At 39.6% G+C, this 27,719-nt stretch overlaps 1 protein-coding gene across 3 annotated transcripts in view; it reads left to right on the top strand.

The window, feature by feature from the left end:
* Positions 1-27,719, top strand: part of MPP7 (MAGUK p55 scaffold protein 7) — a 299,029-nt gene that overhangs the window by 119,257 nt on the left and 152,053 nt on the right. For 2 of the 3 annotated variants that reach the window (XM_078075306.1, XM_078075304.1), the window contains exon 3: positions 775-893. In XM_078075306.1, coding sequence (XP_077931432.1) covers positions 775-893 — 119 coding nt within the window. The remainder of the gene's footprint in view (positions 1-774; positions 894-27,719) is intronic. The other variant, XM_078075305.1, reaches the window with a different exon arrangement.

Genomic DNA, 27,719 nt, shown 5'->3' with positions numbered 1-27,719 from the left:
AGGCGCTGTCGCAACTTTTCTTGGACAGGAGTCTGACGGCTCCTGAAGGAGATGGATGGTTTCTGCAGTCGGCTGCTGTGGAACATGGCGCTACTGTCTACCCCAGGGAAGCTTCTAGTGAGGAGGGCTCCGAGTCCTTAACTCTTTCAGAGAGTATCACATACGCCCAGAGTAGAGTCCAGTTGAAACTCAGTTCTGTGTAGCTTGTTGTTGTTGTTTTAAAACCAGGCGACTACAGTGAAGCAACACCAAGGATGGTTTAATCCGTCTTACTTTTTAGAACTTGATTTTGGATGTTAGATAATGCAAGTGTTTTTGAAGCTATATATTAGGAACTATTTGGAAACCACAAAACCTTTTTTAATGGACCACTCTATCAATTTTCTGCTCTTCTAAGGAAGTTTTTCCTATTCATGACTCATTTCACTCTTTGGCGAACATCGAGGGAAATGTAATAACGATTAAGGAAAGGAATGTATGCGTTTTCTTCTTTCTCTGAAAGCTTGTACACATTTTCTGTCTCAGGTTATGTAAACTTGGACGCCTGTAGAATGTTGACAACCGAAAGGTAAAAACTAGCCTGTTAATACATACTTAGTTGGGATTTAAAAATCAAAAAGGTTTGTTGGCTTCTTGGGAGAAGGGTTTTGCTTGATGGCCCAGAAAACAGATCCAGTATAAACGACATGTTGCAGCTGTCATTTACACACACCTTACGCGAAATTAATGAGATCACTCTAAGATTACGCTTTGTGTTTTATTTTCATTTTATAGGTCTGTATGAGCTGTTGACTGCTTTGCCAGCCCAGCTGCAGCCACATGTGGATAGCCAGGAAGACCTGACCTTCCTCTGGGATATGTTTGGTGAAAAAAGCCTGCATTCACTGGTAAAGGTAAACCACGCTGATGTCAGATTCTCTTTGCGGAAAAACATATGGAAAAATATTTTGAGCGCCATCTAGTAAACCAGAGATCAAATTGTTGCTGTCTGAAAACAAAACAGCCTTGTTCCATTTCCCTGACGGGCGTGGAAGTTGTTAAAGATTCTACCAAAAATACATAGATGATTTCACTTAATGGTGGTGATCTGGCTCTGCATACTAATGTGGCCAGTATGTGCCTGCCCTTGTTTAGAAGAAGAATATGAAATAGTAGCAGGAAGGTTTAGACTCCTTATGGTCAACATTCATGAGCTGGAATTTAACTTAAATAAATAAACGTTCACAGCAAAAATTAGAAGGAATATATTTTCTGAGGTTAAGAATGGCAGCAGTTCAATAGCCACATTAATTTAAAATAATTTCCTTTAACAAAGTCAACTGAAATCTGAGCAAGCTATTTCTTTTTTGGCACGACGCCATTGAAATGGTATTTTGTGTATAAATACGCTGAAGCTAAATACGAATCAAAACAGCTTCTGGAGACGGTTTTGGTAAAGCATCGTGCCATGGAAATGATCAGCCACCAGAAATGAGATCTTGCCACACAGCAATGCTGGGAGTGATCAGAACTCTTAAAATAGTAAAATGAGAACAAGAAGCTTACTGGAAAATATGCCACTTTTGCTTCTGGAAATATGAATTGCATTTTCTTTCATTTAACTCAAGCTGAAAAAAATGGTGAGCCTTACTTGAATCTGTAGGAGATGGACATCTCTGGTGCCTTAGCTCAATCTGGACCAACACTGAAGGCAGCTAAATTTGTTACGGTTGTCTGTTGTGACAGAAGGCTATTACTGATGGATAGTATTTGAAAATGAGCCACTTCTGGGTTGCTGTTGCTTCACAGGATAGAAGAATTTTTATGACTTTTTTTTTCTTGTCAAATTTGCTGAAATTTGCATGCCTCGAGCGGTGGCAACTCTCAAGAAATGAAAATGTTGAGATGTGTAATTTTCCTAGCAATACCCGTAAAGACTAGAGTCCTTTAGTTTTTATATAGAGTCCTTTAGTTTTTATATAATTGCCAAGGTATCTTTGTGTTCTGAAAAATTTTTGGTCGTTTAGTTGCTCTCTTGGGATGTGTTAGAAATGTCTTGAGAGGGACACCCGGGTGGCTCAGTCCGTTAAACGTCTGCCTTCGGCTCAGGTTATGATCCCAGGGTCCTGGATGGAGTCCCGTGTCAGGCTCCTTGCTCAGCGGGGAGCCTGCTTCTCCCTCTGCCTGCCACTTCCCCTGCTTATGCACGCTCTCTCTGATGAATAAATGAATAAAATCTAAAAAAAAAAAAAAAAAGGCTTGAGATTATAATTGATGAAGTTCAGGATTTACTGAGGCAATCATGAACACATTCTTGTGTTGAATGTATGGAAGTTGGATAGCTCTGGATTTGTTCCGATGGATTTGATCTAGAAGGAATGAAATGTATTTCAAATGACATCGTCACCCCCTTAATCATTAAATAAACACGCCTAAAACAATGCACACATGTGTGTATTTATTTGTGATGTGGCTACTGTCTGTTTCCTTCCTATAAAATGGAAATTATATTATCTGTTGACAAGGTTGTTTGTGAGTTTCAAATAAAATAGTGATGATCTCAGTTCTTTGATAGCTACATAGGTTAGGCAAATAAAAGCAGGCGTTAAGCATTGAAAATATTAGTTATCATAGCTTGTGAAGGGCCAAAAAGTAATGACAGAGATGGTTGTTATTTCTGTTAAAAGAACCCTAATGTTTTAGAAAAAGTCTTAGTTACGCTAGCTCTTGAGTTTTAAGCACAGGTGGTTTTTCAAAGTAAATGTGAATAGTGAGTGGTTAGGAAGCATACAGTTACTGGTATATGGTTTTAGAAAAATAGTGAATAAATAAATTGATGTTGCCACTATTTAAATAGCATGGTAGCATGTGTACTGGTGCAAGTATCTTTCAGTAATTGCTGTCAGACCTTTAAAGTAGGGTTTACTGTGTCCCTCTAGTCCATTCTCTGTTTCTTACTCGTCTCCCCCACCCCCAACTCCCAGCTTCTATCACACGCAGACCTCAAGTGTGTCCTTTGACCCATTCTATTCATTTTCAAGTATGTAAAGCCGCAAATGCCTCCAGGAGGCAGGCTCATGGGATCCACTTTAAGCAGCTGAACAGTCCGCTTCACTGTATTCCAAGTGCCTCTATTGAAGGTTGGAGGCTAGCAGCCTCCAGCTTTTGTACATAAATCTCAGTAGAGCAGAAGGAATTGGAAAAGATGTGTTTTAGAGTGAATCAAAATGTGCTTTGATGTTAGGCTCTTTTGCCTAGTCGAAGCTGTTGGTGTGTGATTGAAAGATGGCTGAAGGCAAAACTTGATTTTATTCTAGCACAAGATTTTCGCAGTAGTCACCTTACTTTATGTAAAAAAAAAAAAAAAGTGGTCGTCAAATCATGTTTGTTTTTTTTTTTAAGATTTATTTAAGAGAGAGAGCAAGCACGAGCAGGGGGATGGGCAGAGGGAGAGAGAGAATCTCAAGCAGACTCCCCGCTGAGCGCGGAGCCTGAAGCAGGGCTCGGTCTCAGGACCCTGAGATCATGACCTGAGCCGGAACCAAGAGTCGGATGCTCAACCCACTGAGCTACCCAGGCGCCCCATCACAGTTTTAAATACATGTAACTTTCTGGTCTGATGTAAAATATACTTAAGAAGAAGCAGTTTGGCATTACTTTCTGTGACAGGTATGGCATTGCCGCCTTAGGATCATGAGCCACACCCTGGCAGGAAGACAGCAGTTATGAGCTTGTCACTGGAAAGGAAATATGATCCTAGAGAGTGTTTGCTGTGGATATTTTTTTAAAAGAAAAACATCTAAATTGAAGAGTTGAATAATTAAAACTATGAGCATGAGGGGCACCTGGGTGGCTCAGTCAGTTAAGCATCTGCCTTCGGCTCAGGTCGTGATCCCAAGGTCCTGGGATCGAGCCCTGCGTCAGGCTCCCTGCTTAGCAAGGGGTCTGCTTCTCACTCTCCTCTGCCCCTCCCCCCTGCTTGTGCTGTATCTGTCAAATGAATAAATAAAAAAGTCTAAACCCCGCCGCCTAAAAAACCCGTGAGCATGAGATTTTAGAAGTATCCGAAGAAAGATGGTACAGATAGAAGATGTGAGAAATGTCATCTATAAGGTGTGGCAAAACAAGGCTATTGGTATTCACGTGACGCAGTCAATGTGATCACCAATAAACAGAGAGCCACATTTTGGATCCCTCATTTGCAAAAATGCAGAACCGTGAAGCATATAGTTTGTGTCCCAGCCTCATTTCTAAATTTATCTTCTACTCTGGTGCTTTTTTTCTGTTGAGATTTCTTGACTTTAAATTTTTTTATTTACTTGTGTTGTATGTATTTTTGTCATCTGGTTTATTTGAGAAGAAGATAGGGCATAAAGACATTCTTATTTATTTTAAATAAGGTTGGTACTTCTGTTTCCTCAAGAAATTTTTGTTCGTATATCACAATTGCATTAGATTACTAGGATAAGAATATCAAGATTTTAGTACCTTTTCAATAGTTGCATATATTTTCTTTACCCTTTTGAATTGTTGCATGTATGTGTACGGGCAGCAGAAAAAAAGATAGCAGCCTGAATTTTATCCTGGTTTTGGGGATTCTGAAGTATTTCAACAAAACACAAGTTGATTATTTTCAAGAAAGTTCCCTTGAAGTGGTTTAATCACTGTATTTCTGTGATTTCAATCTTAAAGGAGTCATGGTAATGCTCAGGCAGACCCTTATCCCATTTAGTTACACAATTTTAATTTTTTTTTTTTTTTTTTTTTTTAAAGTTGGTTCCGGACCCAGCATGGAGCCCAGTATGGGGCTTAAACCTGGTACCCTGAGATCAAGACCTGAGCTAAGAGTTGGATGCTTAACCAACTGAGCCACCCAGGCTCCCCTTACCTAATTTTAAGTTTTAGTGATTGTTTTAATCATGTTGTCTTTGTTGAGTTCTTACTATATGCCAGATACTGGATAGGCCCCCGAGGGCCACGGTTTCTCGTTGAGCAGCCCCTAGCTTGCAGTCTGCAGTCTCCCAGAGGGGTTATAGATGAGGGGATGGGCAGTTGCAATATTCTATGAGAGGTCATGTGTAGAGCTTTGTGTAAGAGCACAAGGTGCCTGACTCAGCGCAGACCTCAGGAGCTCATAGGGGATTTGGTATTTTAAGCTGAAATCTGCCTATCGAATAGGTATTGCTCAGATGAGAATTTGTGGGGGGTGGGGAGCTAGGCAGAAGGGATAACCTACACGAGCACCTGGAGGCGAGAGTGGGCATTGTGCCTTTAGGATGGAGCCTGACAGGTTCTCTTGGCTGGTACCTGAAGTAAGGAAGGGCGTGGGGAGCAGGTGCAAAGTGTGGCAAAAGAAGGTAAGCTGAGACCTAGTCCTTTTTTTTTTTTTTTTTTTAAGATTTATTTATTTTAGAGCAAGTGAGGGAGAGAGAGCCTGCGAGAGCATGAGCAGGTGCGGAGAGGGGCAGAGGGAGAGGGGGAGAGAAACTTTAACAGACTCCCCGCTGAGCGTGGAGCCCTACATAGGGCCCAGTCTCGCAACCCTGAGGTCAGGACCTAAGCCAAAATCAAGAGTCGAGCACTTAACCGACTGTGCCACCCAGGGGCTCCAGGCCAAGACCTATTCTTGAATGGCTTTGACTTTATTCGAACACAGTAGGAGCTACTGCATTGTGGAAGGTTTAAAGCAGGGGAATGAAGATATCAGACTTTTTTTTTTTTAGAAGTTGTAGTTGCTATGGAGATGGGATGGGACATGAGATTTCCAGGTCAAAGATGATGGTGACAAAGTGGGGGGAGAGGGAAGGTGATTTTGGTTTTGAGAAAGGGAGGAGGATGCTCAGCCTGTCCTCACCAGCAGGCGTGGTGTTTGTTAACATATTGAAACTCCTCCCTCTTGTTTGTTAAACCTCCACTCCTAGATGCCCCACCCGCTAATCCAACCACCAGATGGTTGGTGCCAGGCCATCAGGGGCTGGGAGAGGGCTCCGGGAGACCCGTACAAGCCCTGAGGTACCACTTCTTCCGTATTTTGAATATCTCCTCGGAAGAAAGGTGATTGTAGTTGTATGTTTGTTTGCTATTTGGGAGATAACTAAGTAGAACTTTCTACTATGTAGTTGGATACCTGGATCTTGATTTGAGGATAATTATGCTCTAGGTTGGAGATAATAGATTTGGGAGTCAGGTTGCCAGATAAAATACAGGACATCCAGTTTAATTTGGATTTAAGATAAACAGTCTTTTTTTTTTTTTTTTTTTAGTTTAAGTATGAACCATGCTGTATTTATATTTCTATTTGCGAAATCTGGCAACTCTAATTGGGGTGTCGTCAATATTGAGATAGTAACGCTTTTTGTAGCAGCTTTATTGAGATCTGTGTCAGACAGTTTACCCATTTAAAGTATACACGCAATGGTTTTAAGTGTATTCACAAAGTGGTGCAACCGTCACCACAATCAATTCTAGAATAATTTCATCACCTCCCAAAAAACCCCTCTATCATGTAGCTGTCATTCCCTAATCCCTGCATCCTCCTACCCTTCCTCACTCCGGCCCTAAGCAACCACTAATCTACTTTCTGTCTCTCTGTATTTACTCATTCTGGACAATTCATGGAAATGGGATCATATAATATGTGGATTTGTTTGTGACTGGCTTCTGTCACTTAGCAAATCCACATGATAATATGTATCAATACTTCATACCTTTTTATGGCCCAGTAGTATTTATGGATATACCAGTCTTGTGTCTCTCTTTATCCAGTGTTGGACATTTGGATTGTTTCCACCTATTGCCTATTATGAATAATGCTACTTAGAACATTCACATACAGGTTTTTATGTGGACATGTTTTCAGTCCGGGGTGGGGGGTACATGCCTAGGAGTGGGATTGTGGGCCAAGTGGTAACACAGTTTCCTAAGGTGGCTCCACTATTTTATATTCCCACCAGCAGTGTGTGAGGCTTCTGGTTTCTGCATCCTTGCCAACACTTTTTTTTTTTTTTTTTTAAAGAATTTATTTATTTATTTGAGAGAGACAGTGCACACAAGCAGGGGTTGGGTGATGGTGGGGAGAGGGAGAGAGGGAATCTCAAGCAGATTCCTCGAGAGCACAGAACCCGACTTGGGGCTCGATCTCACGACCCCGAGATCATGACCGAAGTCAAAATCAAGAGTCGGCTGCTTAACCAACTGAGCCACCGAGGTGTCCTGCCAACACTTGTTTTTATCTGAGTTTTTTTATTCTCCCCTTTCTAGAATGTATGACATGATACCTCCTTGTTGCTGTGATTTGCATTTCCCTGATGATTGATGAAGTTAAACATCTTTTCGTGTGCTTATTGGCTATTTGTGTATCATCTTTGCAGAAATGTCTATTTGGCTTCTTTGCCCGTTTTTTGCACATTGGATTCCTTTGAAATAATAGCCTACTTTTTAGAAAAGTCTTAGATTTACAGAAGTGTCTTTTCAGATTTTTTTGCCCATTTTTTTTAACTGAGTTGCATTTTTCCCTTATTGTTGAGTTTTAACAGTTTTTTGTCTTTTTTGGATATGAGTCTTTTATCAGATATGTGTTCTGCAAATATTTTATTCCAGTCTGTGGCTTGTCTCTTCATTCTCTTAACAGTTTCTTTCACAGAGCAGAAGTTTCTAATTTTAATAATATCCAACTTAACAATTTCTCTTTTATACATTGGGCTTTTGGAGTTGCATCGAAAAACTCATTGCCATGCTCAATGTCACCTAGATTTTCTCCTCTTTATCTTCTAGGAGTTGTACAGTTTTGTATTTATATTTAGTTCTGTGGTCTACTTTGAGTTAACTTTTGTGAAAACGGGTAATTTCTGTGTCTAGATTCAGATTTTTGCATGTGAATATCCAGTTGTTCCAGCATCAGTGTTTGAAAAGACTGGCCTTTTTTTTTTTTTTTTTTAAGATTTTATTTATTTATTTGACAGAGAGAGACAGCGAGAGAGGGAACACAAGCAGGGGGAGTGGGAGAGGGAGAAGCAGACTTCCCACCCAGCAGGGAGCCCAATGCGGGGCTTGATCCCAGGACCCCGGGATCATGACCTGAGCCAAAGGCAGACACTTAACGACTGAGCCACCCAGGCGCCCCAAGACTGGCCTTTCTTAACTGAGCTGTCTTTGCTCCTCTGTGAAAGACCAGTTGATTGTAATTGTGTGGGTTTTATTCTGGGCTCTGTTGTGTTCTATTGATCCGTTTATCTGTTCTTTCACCAATACTTCTGTGTCTTCATTACTTTATAGGAAGCTTTATAGGAAGCTTGAAGTTTGCTGGTGTCAGTCCGTTGACTTTGTTTTTCTCAGTATTGTGTCAGCTATTCTGGGTTTTTTGCTTATTCATATGAACTTGAGAATCCGTTTGTCATACATACATGGTAACTTACTAGGATTTTGATTGGGATTGTGTTGAATATATAAATCAAGTTGAGAAGAACTGACATCTTAACAATATTATGTATTTTTGTCTGTAAACATGGATTTTCTCTATTGAGATCATCTTTGATTTCTTTCGTCAGAGTTTTGTACTTATTTAGATTCTATACACATCTTGTTAGATTTGTACCTAAGTTTTGTCTTTGGCACTAGTGTAAATGGTACTTTGTTTTTAAGTTCAAATTCCAGTTGTTCACTGGTGGCGGTATGAACAGTGCTATCTTGGACAGACCCACCATGATGACAGCTCTCTGTGACCTGATGCCTTCTGGAGGACAGCTGCCTCCCCCATTCTTTCTTTTTGCCTAGTCAAACCCTTAAGTACACCCTTGAGGGGCGCCTGGCTGGCTCAGTCGGTTAAGCGTCTGCCTTCGGCTCACGTCATGATCCCAGGGTTCTGGGATCGAGCCCCGCATCGGGCTCCCTGCTCGGCGGGGAGCCTGCTTCTCCCTCTCCCACTCCCCCTGCTTGTGTTCCCTCTCTCGCTGTCTCTCTCTCTCTGTCAAATAAATAAATAAAATCTTTAAAAAAAAAAAAGTACACCCTTGAATGTCCTTCATCTGCTCTGGAGATACGATTATGATTTTCAAACATTTCCTCCTGGGTGGTCCCCCAGCACTTATTCCCCAGCTTCTTGGGCCATAAAAGCAGGTCTTACTGGAGGTGGGGTCGTGGAGATCTATTCGTCTTTCAGCTTCCCAAGACACGCTTCTGTCCATAAGTCCCCTTAATAAACCATTTCTTGTCACCCTGGAGTTGTCAGCCTTTTTCTTCAGTCTTCCAGCGTCTTTGGCCTTGGGCGGTTGTTTTGCATATACCTCTCTCTCATAGACCACAGGTATATAGAAAAGTAATTCAGTTTTGTACATTAAGTTTGTATCCTGAATCCTTGCTATAATCACTTAGTAGTTCCCAGAGTTTTTCTGGTTGATTCTTTGGGATTTTCTACATAGATAATCATGTTGTCTGTGAACAAAGGCAGCTTTACTTCTTCCTTTCCAATCCGTATACCTTTTATTTCCTTTTCCTGTCTTAGAGCATTAGTTAGGACTTTTAGGTAAGTACTGAATATTAGTGGTAAGAGGGAACACCCTTGCCTTGTTATGTATCTTAGGGGGAAAGAATCTAGTTTTTCACCATTAAGGATGGTGTCAGCTCTAGGTATTTTATACATGTACTTTATCAAATTGAGGAAGTCCTCTCTATTCCCTGTTTGCTGAGAATTTTTATCATGAATGGGTGTTGGATTTTTTTAATGTTTTTTTTTTTTTTTTTATCTGTTGATATATTTTTTTATCCTGTTGGATTGATGGATTACATTAATACTTTTGAATATTGAACCAGCCTTTGCATTCTTGGGGAAAAAATACCATTGGTTTTGGTATATAATTCATATTATATGTTGTTGGATTTGATTTGCTGGTATTTTGTTGAAAATTTTTGCATCTCTGTTCATAAGAGATACTAGTCTGTAATTTTCCTTTCTTGTAATGTCTTCATCTGGTTTTGATAGTAGGGTAAGGCCGGCCTCATAGAATGAGTTAGGAAGTTGCACCCTCTGTTTTATTTTTTCTGGAAGAGTTTGAGGACTGGTATAATTTTTTCCCTTAAATTTGCCAGTGAAACCATTGGGGCTCAGTCCTTGCTGTTTTGGAAGGTTACTAATTGTTGATTTAATTTCTCTATTAGATGTAGGTCTATTTAGATCACCTATTTCTCCTTTTATGAGAGTTTTTGTCACTTGTGTCTTTCAAGGAATTGGTGCATATCATGTCTAGAATTGTTCATTATCTTTTATTTTTAATTTCCATAGGATCCATAGTGATGAGTCCTCTTTCATTTCTGATATTAATAATTTGTGTCTCATTTTTTCTTGGCTAGCCTGGCTGTAGGTTTATCAATTTTATTAATCTTTTCAAAGAACCAGCTTTTAGTTTTGTTGTTTTTTTCTCAGTTGTTTCCTCTTTTCTTCTTCCCTTCTCTTCCCTTCTTTCCCTCCCTCCCTCCCTTCCTTCGTTCCTTCCTTCCTTCCGAGAGTACAAGCAGGGAGGGGGAGTTGGAGAGGAAAAGAGAGAGGATCTCAAGCAGACTGCATGGAGTGTGGAACCTGACATGGGGCTCGATCCCACAACTCTGAGATCATGACCTGAGCCGAAACCAAGAGTTGGATGCCTAATCGACTGAGCCACCCAGGTGCTCTCCTGTTTTCCTGTTTCAGTTCCACTGATTTCTATTTTATTCTTTATTTTCTTCTTCTGGCTCTTCTTGCTCTAGATTCCTAAGGTGGAAGCTTAAGTTACTGATTTTAGTTCTTTCTCTCTCTCTCTCTCTCTCTCTATTTTGCATATGCCTTCAGTGCTGGAATTTTCCTCTAACCACTCCTTTGCAGCATCCCACAAATTTTGATAAGTTGTGTTTTCATTTAGTTGAAAATATATAAATATTTCTCTTGGTACCTCATCTTTAATTCATTTGTTATTTAATTTCCAAATACATATTTTCCTGCTGTATTTCTGTTACTTAACTCCATGTGGTCTAAGCTAACGGTGTATGAATTCCATTTTTTCAATTGTTAAGGTGTGTTTTATGGCCCAGGATGTGGTCTGTCTAGTTCTGTGTGAGTTTGGGAAGACTGTATATACTGCTATTGTTAGATGAAGTGTTAGATCCAGTTGGTTGGTGCTGTTTTGTTCAACTATATCCTCACTGATTTTCTGCCTGGTGGATCTGTCAATTACTGTGTAGAAGAGTATTGAAGTTTCCAAGAAGGATAGTGTGTTTATACATTTCTCCTTGCAGTTTTATCAGTTTTCCTCACGTAGTTTGACACTCTCTTGTTAGGTACATATGTACACATTAAGGATTGTTATGTGTTCTCAGAGAATTGACCCCTTTTTCATTAAATAATACCGTCTTTTATCCCTGCTAATTTTCCTTGTTCTGCCATCTGCTTTGTCTGAAATTGGTAGGCGTTCTTTAGCTTTCTTTTGGTAAATGTAAGCATGGTTTTCCTCCCTTCCTTTACTTTTCATCTACCTGTGTGTGTTTATATTTAAAGTGGATTTCTTGTAGACAACATATAGTTGGATCTTCTTTTTATCTACTCTCACAGTCTCTTGTTTTAATTGGCATATTTAGACCATCCACATTTAAAGTAATTGCTGATGCAGATGGGTTAATATTCACCATGTTTGCAACTGATTTCCGTTTTTACACTTGTTCTTTTTATATTTTTATCACCCTTTCTTTCTCTTTCTTCTCTGCTTTTAGTTGAACATTTTATATTATAACATTTATTCTTTCTTAGCATATGCATATACTTTTAAAAAAGGATTTTATTTATTTATTAGAGAGAGAGAGAGAGGGAGAGAGCAGGAGCAGAGGGAGGGGCAGGAAGCTCGACATGGGGCTCGATCCTAGGACTCTGAGATCATGACCTGAGCCAAAGGCAGATGCTTAACCGACTGAGCCACCCAGGAGCCCCTATCCATATACCTTTTTACAAAGGTTTTCCTGTGCTTGTCCTAGAGTTTGCTACATTCATTTATAACTAATGTAGGTCCACTTTCAAATAACATTATACCTTTTCACAAGTAGTGCAGGTGCATTATAAGAGAATATATTCAATTCCTTTTTTCCCCATCCTTTATAACATTGCTTTAGTTCATTTCATTTACCCATATTCTTGAATAACTCAACACGTTGCTATTCTTATTATTTTGAACAGTTACCTGATCAATTAAGAATAAGAAAAATAAGAGATTTAATTTTATATTTATTTTTTTAAAGATTTATTTATTTATTTATTTTAGAGAGAAAGAGAGTGAGAGCATGGTGGCAAGGGGCCAAGGGAGAGGGAGAGAGAATCTTCAAGCAGACTCACAGCTGAGTGTGGAGGGCTGGATTCCAGGACCCTGAGATCATGACCTGAGCTGAAATGAAGAGTTGGAGGCTTAATCTACTGAACCACCCAGGCACTGCAGTTTTATTTTATGTTTGTTTATTCCTTCTTGGGTGCCTGACCTATATCATTTTCCTTCTCCCTGAAGATCTTCTTTTCATACTTGTTACAAGACAGGTCTGCTGGGCAGCAAATTCCTTGAATTTATGTTTGACTGTTCTGTTTTTATTTCTTTTTCACTTTTGAAGTACAATTTCACTAGATACAGAATTCTAAGGTGTTGGGTTTTTCTTTTAACACGTTCCCCCCCCTCCCCAACCACTGTCTTCTTGCCTGCGTGATTTCTGATGAGGCGTCTTCTTATCCTTGTTCTCTGTAGGTAAGGTGTTTTTTTTCCCCCCTTCTGGCTTTTTTCAGTATCTTTATCTTTGGTTTATACTGTTTGACTATTAATGCAAGGTGTAGGTCTTTTTGGCATTTATTTGGTTTGGTGTTTTCTGAGCTTCCTGGATCTGTGGTCTGGGATTTTATCATTAATATTGGAGAATTCTCAGCAGTTATTACTTTGAATATTTCTTTTCCTTTCTCTCTTTGTTCATCTGGTGTTTCCATTATGTGTTTGTTACACCTTTGTATTATTGTTCCACAGTTCTTGGATATTTTGTTCCTTTTTGCATTTCAGTTTTGGGAATTTCCATGAGCATATTTTCAGTCTTACTGATTTTTTCCTTGGCCATGTCCAGTCCACTGATGAGCACATCAAAGGCATTCTTCATTCTTGTTATAGTGTTCTTGATTTCCAGCATTTCACTTCCATTCTCTGAGTTTCCATCTCCCTGCTTACATGATCCACTGGTTCTCACATGTCCACTTTTTCCATTAGAGCCATTAGAATATTAATCATACTTATTTTACTCTCCCTATTTCCTGGTTCCATAAATCTATGTCCTAACCGAGTCTGGTTTTGATGGTTGCTTTATCTTTTCAGACTGTGTTTCTCTCTTATCAAGTCTTAAAATTTTTTTGTTGTTGTTGAAAGCTGGACATAGGTATTGGGTAATAGGAACTGATGCAATTAGACTTTCAGTGTGAGTTTTTATGTTAATCTGGCTAGGAGCTGGGCTGTGTTGAGTGTTTGCTGTAGCTGTCAGGGTCAGAGGCTTCGGAACCCTTCATGTGTCTCCCCTCCCCTGCCTCCTTCTCTGGCTTTCCTTAGGAATGCTCTCGGAGTCTGTGACATGCAGCTCTCAGTCACGACCAAGGTTATTTCACTGGAGCCCTGTTGGTGGTGAGTTGTTCTGTGATCTTGATGATTAAGTGTCCGTTATTTAGTGGGCCTGAGTCCCTGGGCTCTGATGATCTTCAGAAGCATTTCTTAGCCTCTTGTTTTTCCTTTCTTCCCTTAGTTGGGACAGGAAGGCTAGCAGAGGCAGGAGTTAACCTCACTAGTTTTTCCCCAGGTCAAACAGGGCCCTATTTAAAGCAGCCTCTCTTAGAGGGCAGGCCTCTGTTTTGGAAAAAGCTCTTGGCCTGTGTATTTCAAAATGGTTGTTTCTCTGTTCTTCTATTTGAAACACTAGGGGATTTTTCTCCCATCTTCACCATGAGAATTTGGTGGGAGGAAAAGCGCTGGGGCCTCCCCTAGGACTGGGGCTCAGGAGTTTTTAACTCTCGAACTAGTCCACATTCTGCCACCATCAATTCATCAGAGTTACCATTGAAGTTTTCATACAAGCTTCTGGCTCCAGCAGCTTCTGCTAAGCTGACCTTGGCCGCGAATCTCCTGCTAAGCTGACCTTGGCCGCGAATCCCTCTCTTCCCCTGTTCTTTCAGATTTCCGAGTGGCCGTTTGCTCTGTGACTTTCATTCTCCTTAATTATCTGAGCTGAAACCAAAAGTCTGCCTTTGTCCACTTTTTAATTTGGTTGTTATTTTATTACTGATTTTTAAAGAGTTCTTCATGTATTTGAGTACCAGCTCCCTACCAAATTATACTTGTAATTGGGAATATTCAGTTTCTCTTTTTAAAGATGTCCTGAAATTTTGTTTTTAATGAAACACACGAAGTCGTGGACAGAGTAGTTGACCAGTGGAAGGAAGGTATGGTGGATAAATTAGTGGGGGTTTATTTTAAATCTCCATATTAATGTGAATTTGTATGATTTTTAATATTTGTGATTTAGGTGGAATTTTAAAAGTGAAAGTCATCTTAGTCCGAGTCTAAAAATAAGTCTTGAACAGATGCTCAGGAGGCAACCTGTGAACGAGAATATACTTAAAAAATTTTATATCTCCAACCTGGAAACTCTAGAAAATGAAAAAAGGTAATGTGTGATCTTATTCTTTAAGTAATTCCAATTTTCTTAATAATTAGCACCATGAGACTTGCTCGGAAAGGAGATATTTCCAGGATTATTGATACGGTGAAGCTATAAAAAAAGAGCGACCCTGTTTTGAGTAGCAGTCTTATAAACTTATTTTCTGTGCCGGCCCTTTAGGTTCCTCTTTTCTTTGAATCCAGAAGCAACGAAAAGCATCGAAGTGGGGGCGGGGAGGGGGAAGGTGATATTTACATAGTAGTAAATCAGATTCAAGGCTGAAAGACTGTTTTATAAGATACTTGAGGGGACAGGGCTCGTTAGAAACAAATTGTGCTGTTTGAGAGGGGAGAGGTGGCATTAGGTTGAGAGAGAAACCCGTTGGGGAGGTTGTGTTACTTGCCTCTGCAGTACTGTTTGCCTTGGGTGGGAGGAAAAGGAGACCACAGCCAGACATTGCGAATGATCCATGGCCAGCTGGTCTGACACGGTGGAGACCTGGGTATCAGCAGCTGGTAATGCTCCTTGGCCAATCAAAGGTAATTGTTCAGCCCGCTCTGTTGGAGGAGCCAGACAAAGTTATTTCTTACGTTATAGTTTACATTTTTTCAGGCACAGAAACATGTAAAGTCTGCTGAAGATAGGAATTCCTGAGACCCTGAGTAAGTTGTTGCCTTTGTAATTCATACTCTCAAAACAGAGGCCATATGTAGCCCCTCTCAGAGATTTGAGTGGTACTGGGGATGAATGACTGGGAGCTGGGTTGTAATGGGAAGTACTCAGTTTCTCTTCTTCAAGATGTCCTGGAATGATTGCTCGATGGGGCTGTGTCCTGCCGCTGTCGTCTGTGTTCAGCGTAATGGATCAGTGCCTTCTGAAAGTTATTGCGAGATTTAAATGATTATTCAAATATGCTTAGTTTCAGAACAGTCATCTTAAATTTGTGTTTATTCCTAATTTAATAGCAGGGAGTCTATTTCCTCTACAGAAATGGGGAGTTTCCTACCTCGGAACACCTACGAACAGTTCATTCACTAGAATGGGTAGAGTCAGGAAGGCAGTAACTTTCTCCTTTTCCTTGTGGAGGTGCTTCTCATTATTCTCCAGTTCCAGAGACTAGGAATTCTAGTAGAGAAATATCCAGCTTCTTTAGCTCTGCTACCTAACAGTGGGTTTGCTGGGCCACAGAGATGTGCATCTCCCACTTTATTAGGTTTTTCCAAATCATCCTACAGGTGACTGTTGGGAAGTGACTGGCTTGATGAGCTGTGTGTTTGCATTAGCAGTACCCTGCCTTATCTCTCTCTATCACCTCAATCTCTGGACTATGCAGTATTTGGAACCCTTGCTTTAATGCCAGGACAGGTGGTACTTCATGTCCTGTTGCCCAGAAGGTGTTTGGGCCATGAGTGTGGTCCCGACATTCTGAATTGGTTCTCCAAAGTACATTTACCACAATTCGTTGTAGACCCAGATGGAAAAAGGGAGTGGCCTCTTCCTCAGGGACGTGATGGAATGGGATGTGGCAGGTCGTCCGGAGACTAGGTCCACAGGTCTCTGAGTTGTATAGAAATGGTATAGGAACACTCTGTTGAAAGAAAACTCAAGGTTCAGGTAGAATTTCACAGGATAGACTTTTTTTAAAAAATTTTTTTAAAGATTTTATTTACTTATCTATTAGTGAGAGAGAGAGAGAGAGAGCACAAGAGGGCGGAGGGGTGGGGGAAAGGGAGAAGCAGACTTCCCGCTGAGCAGGGAGCCTGATGTGGGACTGGATCCCAGGACCTTGGGATCATGACCTGAGCCGAAGGCAGATGCTTAACTGACTGAACCACCCAGGCGCCCCTCAGAGGATAGATTTAAACATGCTTTTATGGGCTGGCTTGGAGACCTAACCACCATTTTAAACAGTATTTCAGAAATATGTGTCCCAAAATCTAGAATAGAATTATAAGTAAACTTTTGGCGTCAACTCCATTTGATTTGGGTGGGGGGAGGGACTGGGTACTATTCCCTGAAGTTTAGTTTGGTATGTTAGGCGCTCAGCTAATAATCAGTGAATGAATAAAGAGCGAGTCCAGTATGTGGCTAAAGGAGCTAAAGGTAATTTCTAGAGGAAGGAATCCTGTGACCTCCAGGACACTTTTTATTCTTCATCCAGATCAAGTTGGGACCTTTTGCTGCCTCTTTTTTCTTTTGTCCCTTTTTCTTTCATTCTTGTGGTCATTTCGTTCTCATTGTGTTTGTCTGGTCACCTCTCTTGGAGTGCCTTCATGATGGACCGTTGCATATATTGAGGAGTATTCCGTGTGTCCAGGCGCCCAGGCTCTCCCTTCTTGTGAGCACACATGTATGGTAGCAGTTCGGGGCTGGGACTGTGGAGCCACATTGCTTGGATTCAGATTCTGGCTGTGCCAAGAATATCGGGCCAACAGTAAGATAATAATACCTCATTATTTTACCTCACGGCGCCTCCTGTTCCTTAGATATGAACTGGTGATAATAGTAGTACTTACCTTGCATGCTTGTTATTAGGAGCAAATGAATTAATATAAGAAACATGGTTTAAACCATCTGGCACATCATTGGTATTACTGTCATCAGCAGCATCCTCAATTTTTCTTTCTTTTGGTGAGCTGTGTGCAGCGCTCTGTCCCTCGATTGGCACTGTTTTTTTCAGTATCTCTTGGGCTACATTTCTGTTTTTCTTTTTTCTTTCAGGATGATATTTTTTTGCCTTAATAAACTTCTGTTCTTGTCTTTTTTATTCCCCTGTGCTCTGTAACATTATAGTGAAAATTAACAGCCTATGATTTGAAATTCTTGAAAAAATTCTTGAGTTGCCTAAAAGTGTCTTCTAACTTTTCCCTCATTTAAAAAAATGTTACGGAATATTTGGGGCATGAAAAAGGCAGATAACAGATGTTGAACACCCGCATATTCACCATACAACGTAAGAATGAATATTAGATTCATTTGAAGCCTGAGTATCCCTTCTTATTCACACCCCTTTCTCTCACCAGCCGTAAGTTGTCTGGAGTTTGTATTCCTAAAAAAAATAGGTATTATTTTGTATGTCTAAAAGCTGTTTATAATTCAATTCATACTTAACACATTCATCTTTCTGCAACTTTTTTTTTAAGATTTTATTTATTTATTTGACAGAGAGAGACACAGTGAGAGAGGGAACACAAGCAGGGGGAGTGGGAGAGGGAGAAGCAGGCTTCCCACCGAGCAGGGAGCCCGACGCGGGGCTCGATCCCAGGACCCTGCGATCATGACCTGAGCTGAAGGCAGATGCTTAACGATTGAGCCACCCAGGCGCCCTGCAACTTTTTACTTAACATTTTGTTATATATTTTGAGATCTATTTATGGTGATAAAATTAGTTTTGATCCATTCACTTTCGTTGTTATATGGTGTTTTAGGACTAGGTCACAAATTACTTCTTCTCCTGGAGATAGATATTTACATTGAAAGGTGTCCTGTGGGTATAAGATTCCTTCTTCTGGAAACCACCTTTCTCTCCATGTCACTGTTACAAGCAAAGCAGTAAGCAGCCTATGTGTAGATTTCCCTTATACATGTCTGGGGCCGCTTCTGTAGGTATGACACCAGAGAATGGGGTTGCTGGACCACAGAGATGCACATCTCACACTTCAGATGTTGCCCCATTGCTCCTCTAAGATTGTACCATAGTACATTCCCACCAATAGGATTAGAGTTCCAGTTGCTTCAACACCCATGTCAACACTTGAAATTGTTAGATTTTAAGTGTTGCCAACAGGACCAATTTGAAATGTTCTCTCCTTCTTTTAGTTTATATTTATTTGAATATTAGAGGTTGAACGTATGTTTATGGGCTGCTCCATTTTCCTTTTTATGCCTTTTTACATCCTTTGCCTGTTTTTTATTCCTTGGTCATTTGTCTTTCTGGTTGATTTGTTGGAATTGCTGTATGTATTCTGCTACTGGATCTTTGTTTATATGCACTGTAAATATCTTCTGGTCTGTGCTCTGTCTACTCTTATAATTTATTATGTTAAAGCATATATATACACACGATTCTCTTTGTCTTAAATGCATAAGACAGAAACATCTTAATAGGCCCACTATCCAATACAGAATCCTTAGCTCAGTGCATCTTAGGGAGAGCATGTATTAGGGTCTAAGGTGTATGTAACCCACAGCCAAGTCTGAGGTCTGCTTTACTTTTTTCATATGCTGACTCTAGAGAAGTCCTCTGGGAGTGTTTACATGGATCTAATACTCCCATTTGGTTGTAAGCATCTGTATAACGTATTTTTGGCACCTACGGTAATGATGGGTATAGTTGTTTATTGAGTACTGTTCTTTTGGGCGGGATCTGTGTGTGGTTCATCCCTGTATATTCCACATTGCCTAGAAGTGTAGCAAGTGTTCAAGAAAGATTGCTGTTAAAGGAGGCTGGAACACTTTCTCTCCCAGGCTCCGTCTTGCCCAGTTTGTTTTCCCTTGAGTGCTCGCTGTGGGCATAGGAATAAGTGCTCACAACTCATTGGATTTGTGTATTGTGATCTTATGGTTTTTCATAAATAATTGATAATGTCTTTTTTTCTTTGTTTTGTTTTTTAAGTTAACTCTAGTGGTTGCATAAGTTACATTGTCTTTATTACAGATAGAGAACAATAAAGGAAGATCTCTTTATCCATCTGTTTAAAAATGAAAGTTATTGTTAATATTTCTACATGTCAGTAAAGGTAGTAGGAATTAGGAGTGTTCCCTGGTGGTCATGATTTGTAAATAATGTCCTACTAAAGGAAAACATTGAATTAGATTGGTTTTATATTCTACTTCACATAAAATATTTGGAAAGTCTTTAACATTTTCAAATTAACTACTTTTAAAAGTTTCAAAATATTTAAAAATGCTTTAGTGTAATTTTAGGAATCAAGACATTAGTGCAAATTTATTATACAAAATTTAGAAGTGAGATCCTAGGCTTTTGTATGTATAATATAAAATTACTTTCAAATGATTTACTCTGAATCAAAAAAGCATTTTATATGTTGTTGTATCCATCTGTCCATCCATCCATCGTGCCATATACTCTGATATTGCTGTTCACAGACACCTATAAGGTTATGTTACTTATGGCTCAGTGACTTGTTAATAAAATGTGAGCCGAAATGAAGTGTGTCACTGCAAGGCAGAAGCCTTTAAGAGCCAATGGGCTGTTCACTTCACTTCTCCACCCATGCCCTCCCCACTGGTCACTGGTGATGTTCCAAGTGGTAGAAGTTCTCACTCCGGGGTCTAGGAGTGCAGAAATGTGGACCAGAGTCCCCAGAGGACATGCGGTGGCCACAGGGTATGAGTGAGAAAATTTGTCACGTGCCACTGACATTGGTGGGTTGGTTATGACCATAGTTTCCCTATGTAATCCTAATGAGTGCCTTCACTATGTTATATTTTAATTCTGTTTTTCTGACAGTGTAGCTTAGTGATGTAGAAGTTAAAACAAATGCAATCATTAACATTCCATGTAGTTATTTTTAAGTGGTTGCTCTTGGTCTGAGAGTTGCACTGTAAAAAGGTCGTATTTATTTTCTTGTCACAACTGTGTATGTTTATGAGCGCTTTCCTGACAGACATGTACTTCCCTCCTAACCGCTGTGGCAAGGCCTGAGAAAGACCGGCATGTATTGAAAGATCTAACTATTTGATGTGATTTTTCCGGGGTAATAGAATAGCAGTAGAGTGTGCCATCTTGGGTCAGACCTTGTCCATTTCGTGTTCTCTCTCAGCACTAATAAAACAGAAGGCCAGGATATCTATATTACTCTAAGACTCCCTTGTTTTCTTATGAAATTTCATGAGCTTATTTTGACTTAACAGGCAAGGGCTTGCTTATTTATTTATTTATTTATTTATTTATTTATTTAAAGATTTTATTTATTACTTACTTGACAGAGAGAGATACAGTGAGAGAGGGATCACAAGCAGGAGGAGTGGGAGAGGGAGAAGCAGGCTTCCCGCAGAGCAGGGAGCCCGATGCGGGGCTCGATCCCAGGAGGCTGGGATCATGACCTGAGCCAAAGGCAGACGCTTAACGACTGAGCCACCCAGGCGCCCCAGGCAAGGGCTTTCAATATCAAAGTATAACATACAACCCGTCCCCATATCTTCTGATAAAGACCTTTCCTAATCAAAAAAAGTGACCTTTAATGTATCAAACAGTGTATTTCATATGCAACTAGCGTTTCAATTGTAACTTCAGTTTCTTTTGCACGTTGGGAGTATTGCAACTATAATTGCCTTTTTTCTCATTGTCATTTCTGTGTTTAGTTCAAAGCTGCATTAAATGGTCTTCACTGACAACTTTAACAATAAATTTTATTTATAAATTTCATTTACATTGGTATGTTATAAATTGTACAGGAGGTAAAAATTTGACTGTCATTAGTTGACAAAAGTGATATGCATCTTGGGTTTCTAATTTGAATAAATATTTGATAGGTCACTGTTGTGTGCTTAGTCAATTTAGAGAATTGCCTCAGGCCACTTTTTCATCTTGTGTCCTTCCACTAGATGGTGCTCATTCCTTTAGGAAATCTGAGACTTCCTTCAAGGAACTTGTCAGTTATGCTACTCAGACCAAAGCAATATGAAAAACTTGTGAAATTTCCTTATGTCACATAAAGAGCCACAGAACTTTGTGGCAGAGGTATTTATGAATGATAATGTATTATATTTCCAAGGAATCAGTGATTTTATTATATAGCTCATTTGTATAAAAAGTACTTAAATGCATATTTGTACTTGTATTAGGTGAAGGGGATATGATGGCAAAAAACAGGCATGGGGGTCTTCAGCCACACACCTCTTGATATCAATACTCAAATAATACTTAAATGATTGTAAAGTTATGACCGAGATATAGTCAGGTTTTTGGTTCTTAGAGCATATAATGGGGGTGGGTGGGGAGTGTTCGCTTACATTCTGGGGTTGGCTCATTTAAGAAGTGACTACTCAGCTGGCTCAATGAGATATGAAGGTTGTTTAAGAAAATCAGGTAAGCATAGGTTGAGGCAGAAATTTCCCAGTAAGTGTCAGTGTTGGGGGTTGTCTATACACACCCCAGTCATTGTAGTGGTCATTGCAGTGGTTGGATCCAGTGGGCCTTTTTGGTTTGGACACTTGTGTTCTTCAGTTCTTATTTCCTCAATAATTTTCTTCCTTCCGTTCTTTCTGGAAATTCTTTTGATGCATATTGATCTTTCTGGTTTAGTAGGCTACTTTTTTTCTTCTGATTTTGCTTTCTGAGAGATTGCCTCAACTTTTACTTTCATCTCTCTATTTACTTTTTAAAGAATTTGCTGTCATAATTTAAATTCAAAATTTTTTTGTGTGGGGGTGGTGGGGCTGGAGTGTGTCTGTTCCTTTTTCATAGCATCCTAGTCTTATTTCATGGATACAGTCTCAAGTGTTTTTAAGAATAATTAAACCAAACGAAGAAATCCCTTATTTATTGATTCCTTACTATGGTGCCATGTGCTTTTCAAAGTTCTAAATACCTTGTTTCGTTCTTCCAGCAGCCCTAAGAGATATGTACTAATCTTCATCCCCATTGTAAAGATGAGAAGAATAAGGTATGGCTTTGACTAAAGTTACACGGCTAGTTACGTGGTGGACCTGGCCTTGAACCCCCGTGGTCTGCCTCAGGTTGTTTCTGTGCTTTTAACATGAAGCTCTTCTGCTCCTTGATGGATTCTCAGTACTGTGGCTTTGCTGTTATTTTACAGTTTCTTTCATTCAGAATGCTTATTTACTCTGGGACTTTTTTTCTGTTCGCTTGGTGTTTATCCTATTGAAGGCTTTTGTCAGATGTCTGTTAACTCTCTGTCACCTGCCTGTATCTAACAGTGAGGTGTTAAAAGGCTGATTGGAAGCTCTTTGTGGCTGGACAGGGCTTGGTGACTGGTGGCCTTCTCCTTAGAACAGTGGTTTTCAAATGGGGGCTGGGGTTGCAGGGGGTTGAGGGGGACAAGGGGTGATTTTGCAATGCTTGGAGACATCAGGGACACTGTTACACATCCTGTAATGCACAGGGCAGCCCCCCATAACGATGGATTATCCAGCCTAAAATGTCAGTAATGCCAAGATTGAGAAACCCAGCTTTTGAGTGAAGGGGTGAAAAAACAGTTACTATTGGTCGTGGGAGGAGAGGTTGCCAATGGCAGAGTACAGAGGCTTTCTTTCCTGTGGCTTTTTGGGATCTGCTGCCTGGGGGCGAAAGGAGAAGGGCCCCTCTCAGTGTTTAGATGTTCGGCACCTTCCTGCCTGGGTCTCTGAGCCCTGAGCATCACAGTGTTCTCCCGGCCAAATTGGCTCTTTCCTACACAGGCTCCCAGTTTGCTCTAATTCTTTTTTCTAGAAATTCATTCTAGAGATTACTCTTCTGACTCATTTCCACGATTTTCATTTTTTTAAAAAAATGATCGTAATGCATCTTAGGATGGAGAAGAGATTCAAACTTTTGAAGCCTGTTTTTTAGTGGCATTATTGTAATTCATCAGCTGCTTATACTATCATTTATTTAATCATTTCTTATAGTTAGAATTTTTCCTTCTTGATTCTTTGAGGTTACTTTGAGATACAGTTGACAGAGCCCAGTAGGATAAATGCTTGAGTCTTTCTTTTAACTTGCTAATTATCAGAATACCCTTTTGGCACTCTAGCATTCTCCAAAGTTAGTAATCTTTTCCTTTTTTTTTAGTATCATCATGAACTCAGGGATTTTGATATGCTTGATGTGTCAACCCATTGCAGTCATTCTTTTTGATGCAAATTACCTGGGCCTGTGGAGCCCCATCAGGTTGGTTCTTGTGTTTGCTACAACTCTGGGAGGCTTGGATCCCTTCCTTGGGTTTTGGACTGACAGTCCTTTCTACCGATTCCTAACCGTGAGCCTCAGAAACTCCTTTCTCCTGCTCTTTCCAACTTCTAGCCTAATGTACTATCTTTTTACTTCTAGTGAGTACCAGGAAGGTAATCAAGGAGCTTATTTTATTTTCCATATATTCTCTCCCCCTTCTCTTCCTAATTTTTGGTACTTGTATTCAAGCTACATTTCCAGATCTGTATTTTACCTTCAGCCCCATCATGTGGCCTTTAGTTAAGTATATTGCTTGGCAACCATCAGTCCTTGTCTAGAACAGTCCTTATCCAGAAGCTTCTATATCTGTTTCAGAAATTCGTTCTCTAGTAGCTTTCTCGTGGGTAAGGCTCATGAGAACAGAATGTTTCTCAGTGTCAATTCTCCTGTTGGCTCTTCCATATACTCAGTGCGCTTTTAATCATACACGCTCACATACTGTTATTTCATGGTAGCCTTTAAATCCGCTCCCCCCAATACCCTTTGATGCCCATCTCAGCTGTTCTCCCACCCCCAACTCTCCTTCCTAGGGGTAAACCATTATTCTGCCTTTAAACTTTATGAATAGTTTGTGCCTGTTCTTGGAAGTTTAAATAGAACCAGGCAGTGTGTGTGTGTTTGTCTGTGTCTGTCCTCTTTTACTCAAATTGTGTTTACATGATTCACTTAGGTTGTGATTAGTTCATTCAGTTTTGTTGCCCCAGGGTCCTTCATCCTGTAAGTATATCACAGTTCATCTATTCAACTGTCCATGCACATTTTGACTGTTTCTGATTTTTGACTGTTGTGGATAATGCCGCTGCCATATAGATTGCTTTATGGGTCTTTGGTTTATATGTGGATATGTTTCCTTTGGGTGTCAACTAAGGAATGGAACTGTTGGGACATAGAGTTTTCACTGAACTATTTGTATACATATTTTTTTTAAAGATTATTTATTTGACAGACACACACACACAGAGCACAAGCAGGGGGAGCAGTAGAGCGAGAGGGAGAAGCAGACACCCTGCTGAGCAGGGAGCCCAATGTGGGACTCAATCCCAGGGTCCTGGGATCATGACCTGAGCTGAAGGCAGACGCTTAACCAACTGAGCCACCCAGGCGCCCCTGTATACATATTTCTATATAGTATGTATTGGTGCTACATGATAGGGTGTCATTCCAAGTATTTGCTCAGTTTATATCCCCACCAGTAGCATCGACAGCCACTCTTCCACACGCTTACTAGCCCACAGCATAGTAGGAATTTTTGTTTGTCTTCTTTTTCCACTCACTTTGGTGGATTGTGGTGCTGTTTTCTTGTGTTTTAAATTTGGATTCCGGGATGAGTAATACTATTGAGCACTTTTTCACATTTATTGGCCATTTGGGTATTCTTTTAACAAAGTGCTTGTCTAAGTGTTCTGCTCAGTTTTCCTTTAGGTTGTCCCCTTCTAATTGATTTGTAGGAATTCCTTATAGATATTTTGTAGTGCTTGATTGTGGATCAGGCACTTGGTTGGTGATATGTATTACAGATGTCTTCTACCCCTCTGTGACTTTTCTTCTAATGAGGTCTTGATGAACAAAAGTTCCTGGTTGTAACATAATATAGTTTATTAATCTTTTCCTTTATGATTAGTGCTTTTTGTGTCCTCATTTAGAAAAACTGTGTACTTCAAAATCCTGAGGATATTTTTCTGTATTAACTTCTGCAAGCCTTACTATTTCACACTTCACATATAGATACAGTCTACCTTTAATTGATTTGAGTATGTGGTGTGAGGTAGGAACCCATTTAAGGAAAGGTCATCCTTCCCCCACAGCTCTGCAGTACTAACTTCCTCATTCATCTTCTGTCCATGGACTCTCTCCTCTCTTCTGTTGTGTCCTTAAGTCAGTACCACTCTGTCTTAGTTACAGAAAAATCTGTTTGGGTTTGATTGTTATTGCATTAGATACATAGTTCAATTTGGGTAGAATGGCTATTGGATATCTTTACTATACCGAGTCTTAAAATTCACTCAAAGGTGTACCTTTTCATTTATTTAAGTTTTACATTTTTCTCTTTGATATTTTATAATTTTCTTTAATATAACTTACATATCTTTCATTAGAGTTTTTCCCTAGGAATTAAAAATTCTATTTTTTAAATTGCTCTTGCTTCATAGAACTGCATTATATTGATGCAGTCTAGTGTCCTTGTACCCTGCAATTTGCTAAATTTTCTTAGAAATTTGATTTAGTTTTTTCTGTAGGTTTTCTTGTTTGTAAATAATGGCAGGTTTTTTTTTCCATCATAATCCTTATACTATCATCTATGTATCTGTTATTTATTTGTGCCCCTTTGTTCTGTGTAGGACCTCGAGTGCATTATTGAGTGGGCATTATAATTAATAATGGGTCTCTTTCCCCGTGAATTTGCTTTCATTGCTACTTAATTTGAATTTTATTTCCTCATTCTATCGTTTATTTCCCTTACTGTAACTTTTCATGTCTTTGCTTCTCAGTGTTGCTTCTAGTTTAGTCTTCGTTACTAAAAAAAATTTCTAATATGTTCCAACTCTCTCTGTATCATCCTTGAATCATCTCATTTCTGAGCCTTTTCCAATTCTGATCATGGTATTTTTAAATAGCTTCCAATATTTTCTCTATTTCCATTAACTCATTTAAAAATGTTAGGTTACAGTTTTCATCTGCTTTCTGGTCATGTCTTTCTGGTGCATCTTCTTTGTGTTTCTGTATGTTACTCATTCCTTTTTTCTACTGTCTCTCCATGTTTGAATGAAATGAGTCTTCCTTTACCTTCAGGGAGAATAAGAGGAGGCTGCCACTGTCTAAGGGCTGGTAATGTGTGAGGTTAACTTCTAGATTTGTGCCTCCTGTTGCTTCCTTATCTGTTACCATGAAATATTTTTTTAAAAAATGGCCCTCTCGGTATAGGTACAATTTTATTATTTTATAAGATTTGCCCTTTCTGCTTCCCTCCTGTATTGAATTTGAACCTTGTCTTTCTTACCTCCAGTGTTCCTGCCCTGCTCACATTTGTTCTACCTGCAGCAAGTTTCTCTGTCTGGTGTCACTCTCATTTTGGAAGGGCACTTCCCCCACTGCCTTGTCTCCCCTTGGCTTATATTTATTTTAAAAAAATACAAAAATTATATTTCCTCTCAACTAAGCCTAATGATATTCAGGCAGTTCATAACTTGGGAAATCATAATGCATATAGGACTATTGAAAACATTAAAGTGGCGAATCCACATGAAGTGCCTACAACACCATTTGGCTGTAGTAAGCACTCAATGTTTGTTGGTGTTGTAATTAGTAGTAGTAGTAATTAGAAAATGCCAAATCTTAAAAAAAAAAAAAAGTGGGGGGGCGCCTGGGTGGCTCAGTCGTTAAGCATCTGCCTTCGGCTCAGGTCATGATCCCAGATGGGATCCAGCCCCGTGTCTGGCTCCCTGCTCAGCGGGGAGCCTGCTTCTCCCTCTCCCTCTGCCCCTCCCCCTGCTCCTGCTCTCTCTCTCTCTCTCTCAAATAAATAAAATCTTTAAAAAAAAGGAAAATGCCATATTCATGCATTCAACAAAATAAATAATTATTTGAATAAAGTATTAAATTTTGGTAGCGATTAAAAGAAAAATATAGAGAATGAGTCTAATTTATTGCTAGTTTAACTAAGTTTTTGGCCAAACATGTATAATTAGATGTATGAGGAGCAATCAGGAGTATAATTGGTATAATTTATGTAATTCAGAAAGGCCTTTTTTGAAATGTTATTAATGTTTTATTAGATTTATTTTCCTTCATTGGAACTTGATGAAAAGCATTATTTCATCTTAGCTGGAAAAGCAACTTTCTGCCACGTCTCGTTGGTAAATATTTGTTAGACCCACATAATCTGAGTTTGTATAATAGAATCTTGATACCTCAACAGTAGCTGCTTTGGCAGAAGTAGAAATATAATATGTGTTACGTCTAGGGCAGAGCAAGGGTCTAGAATGAAGTGAGATTTGTGCATATGCTGTATAGAGCTTTTTAACCTTCCTATATAAATCAGAGTGGGAGAGGATTGAATAATGTCTAGCTTTTTTTTTTTTTTTTTTTTTACATTTTTCCTACAGTGCCAACCATATCTATTCCTAAATCACAAATTTTACCT

Source organism: Halichoerus grypus, chromosome 6, assembly GCF_964656455.1.
Source record: "Halichoerus grypus chromosome 6, mHalGry1.hap1.1, whole genome shotgun sequence".
Lineage (NCBI taxonomy): Eukaryota > Metazoa > Chordata > Mammalia > Carnivora > Phocidae > Halichoerus > Halichoerus grypus.
The sequence above is the reverse complement of the archived record's forward strand: the minus strand, read 5'-3'. Positions and strand labels throughout refer to the sequence as shown.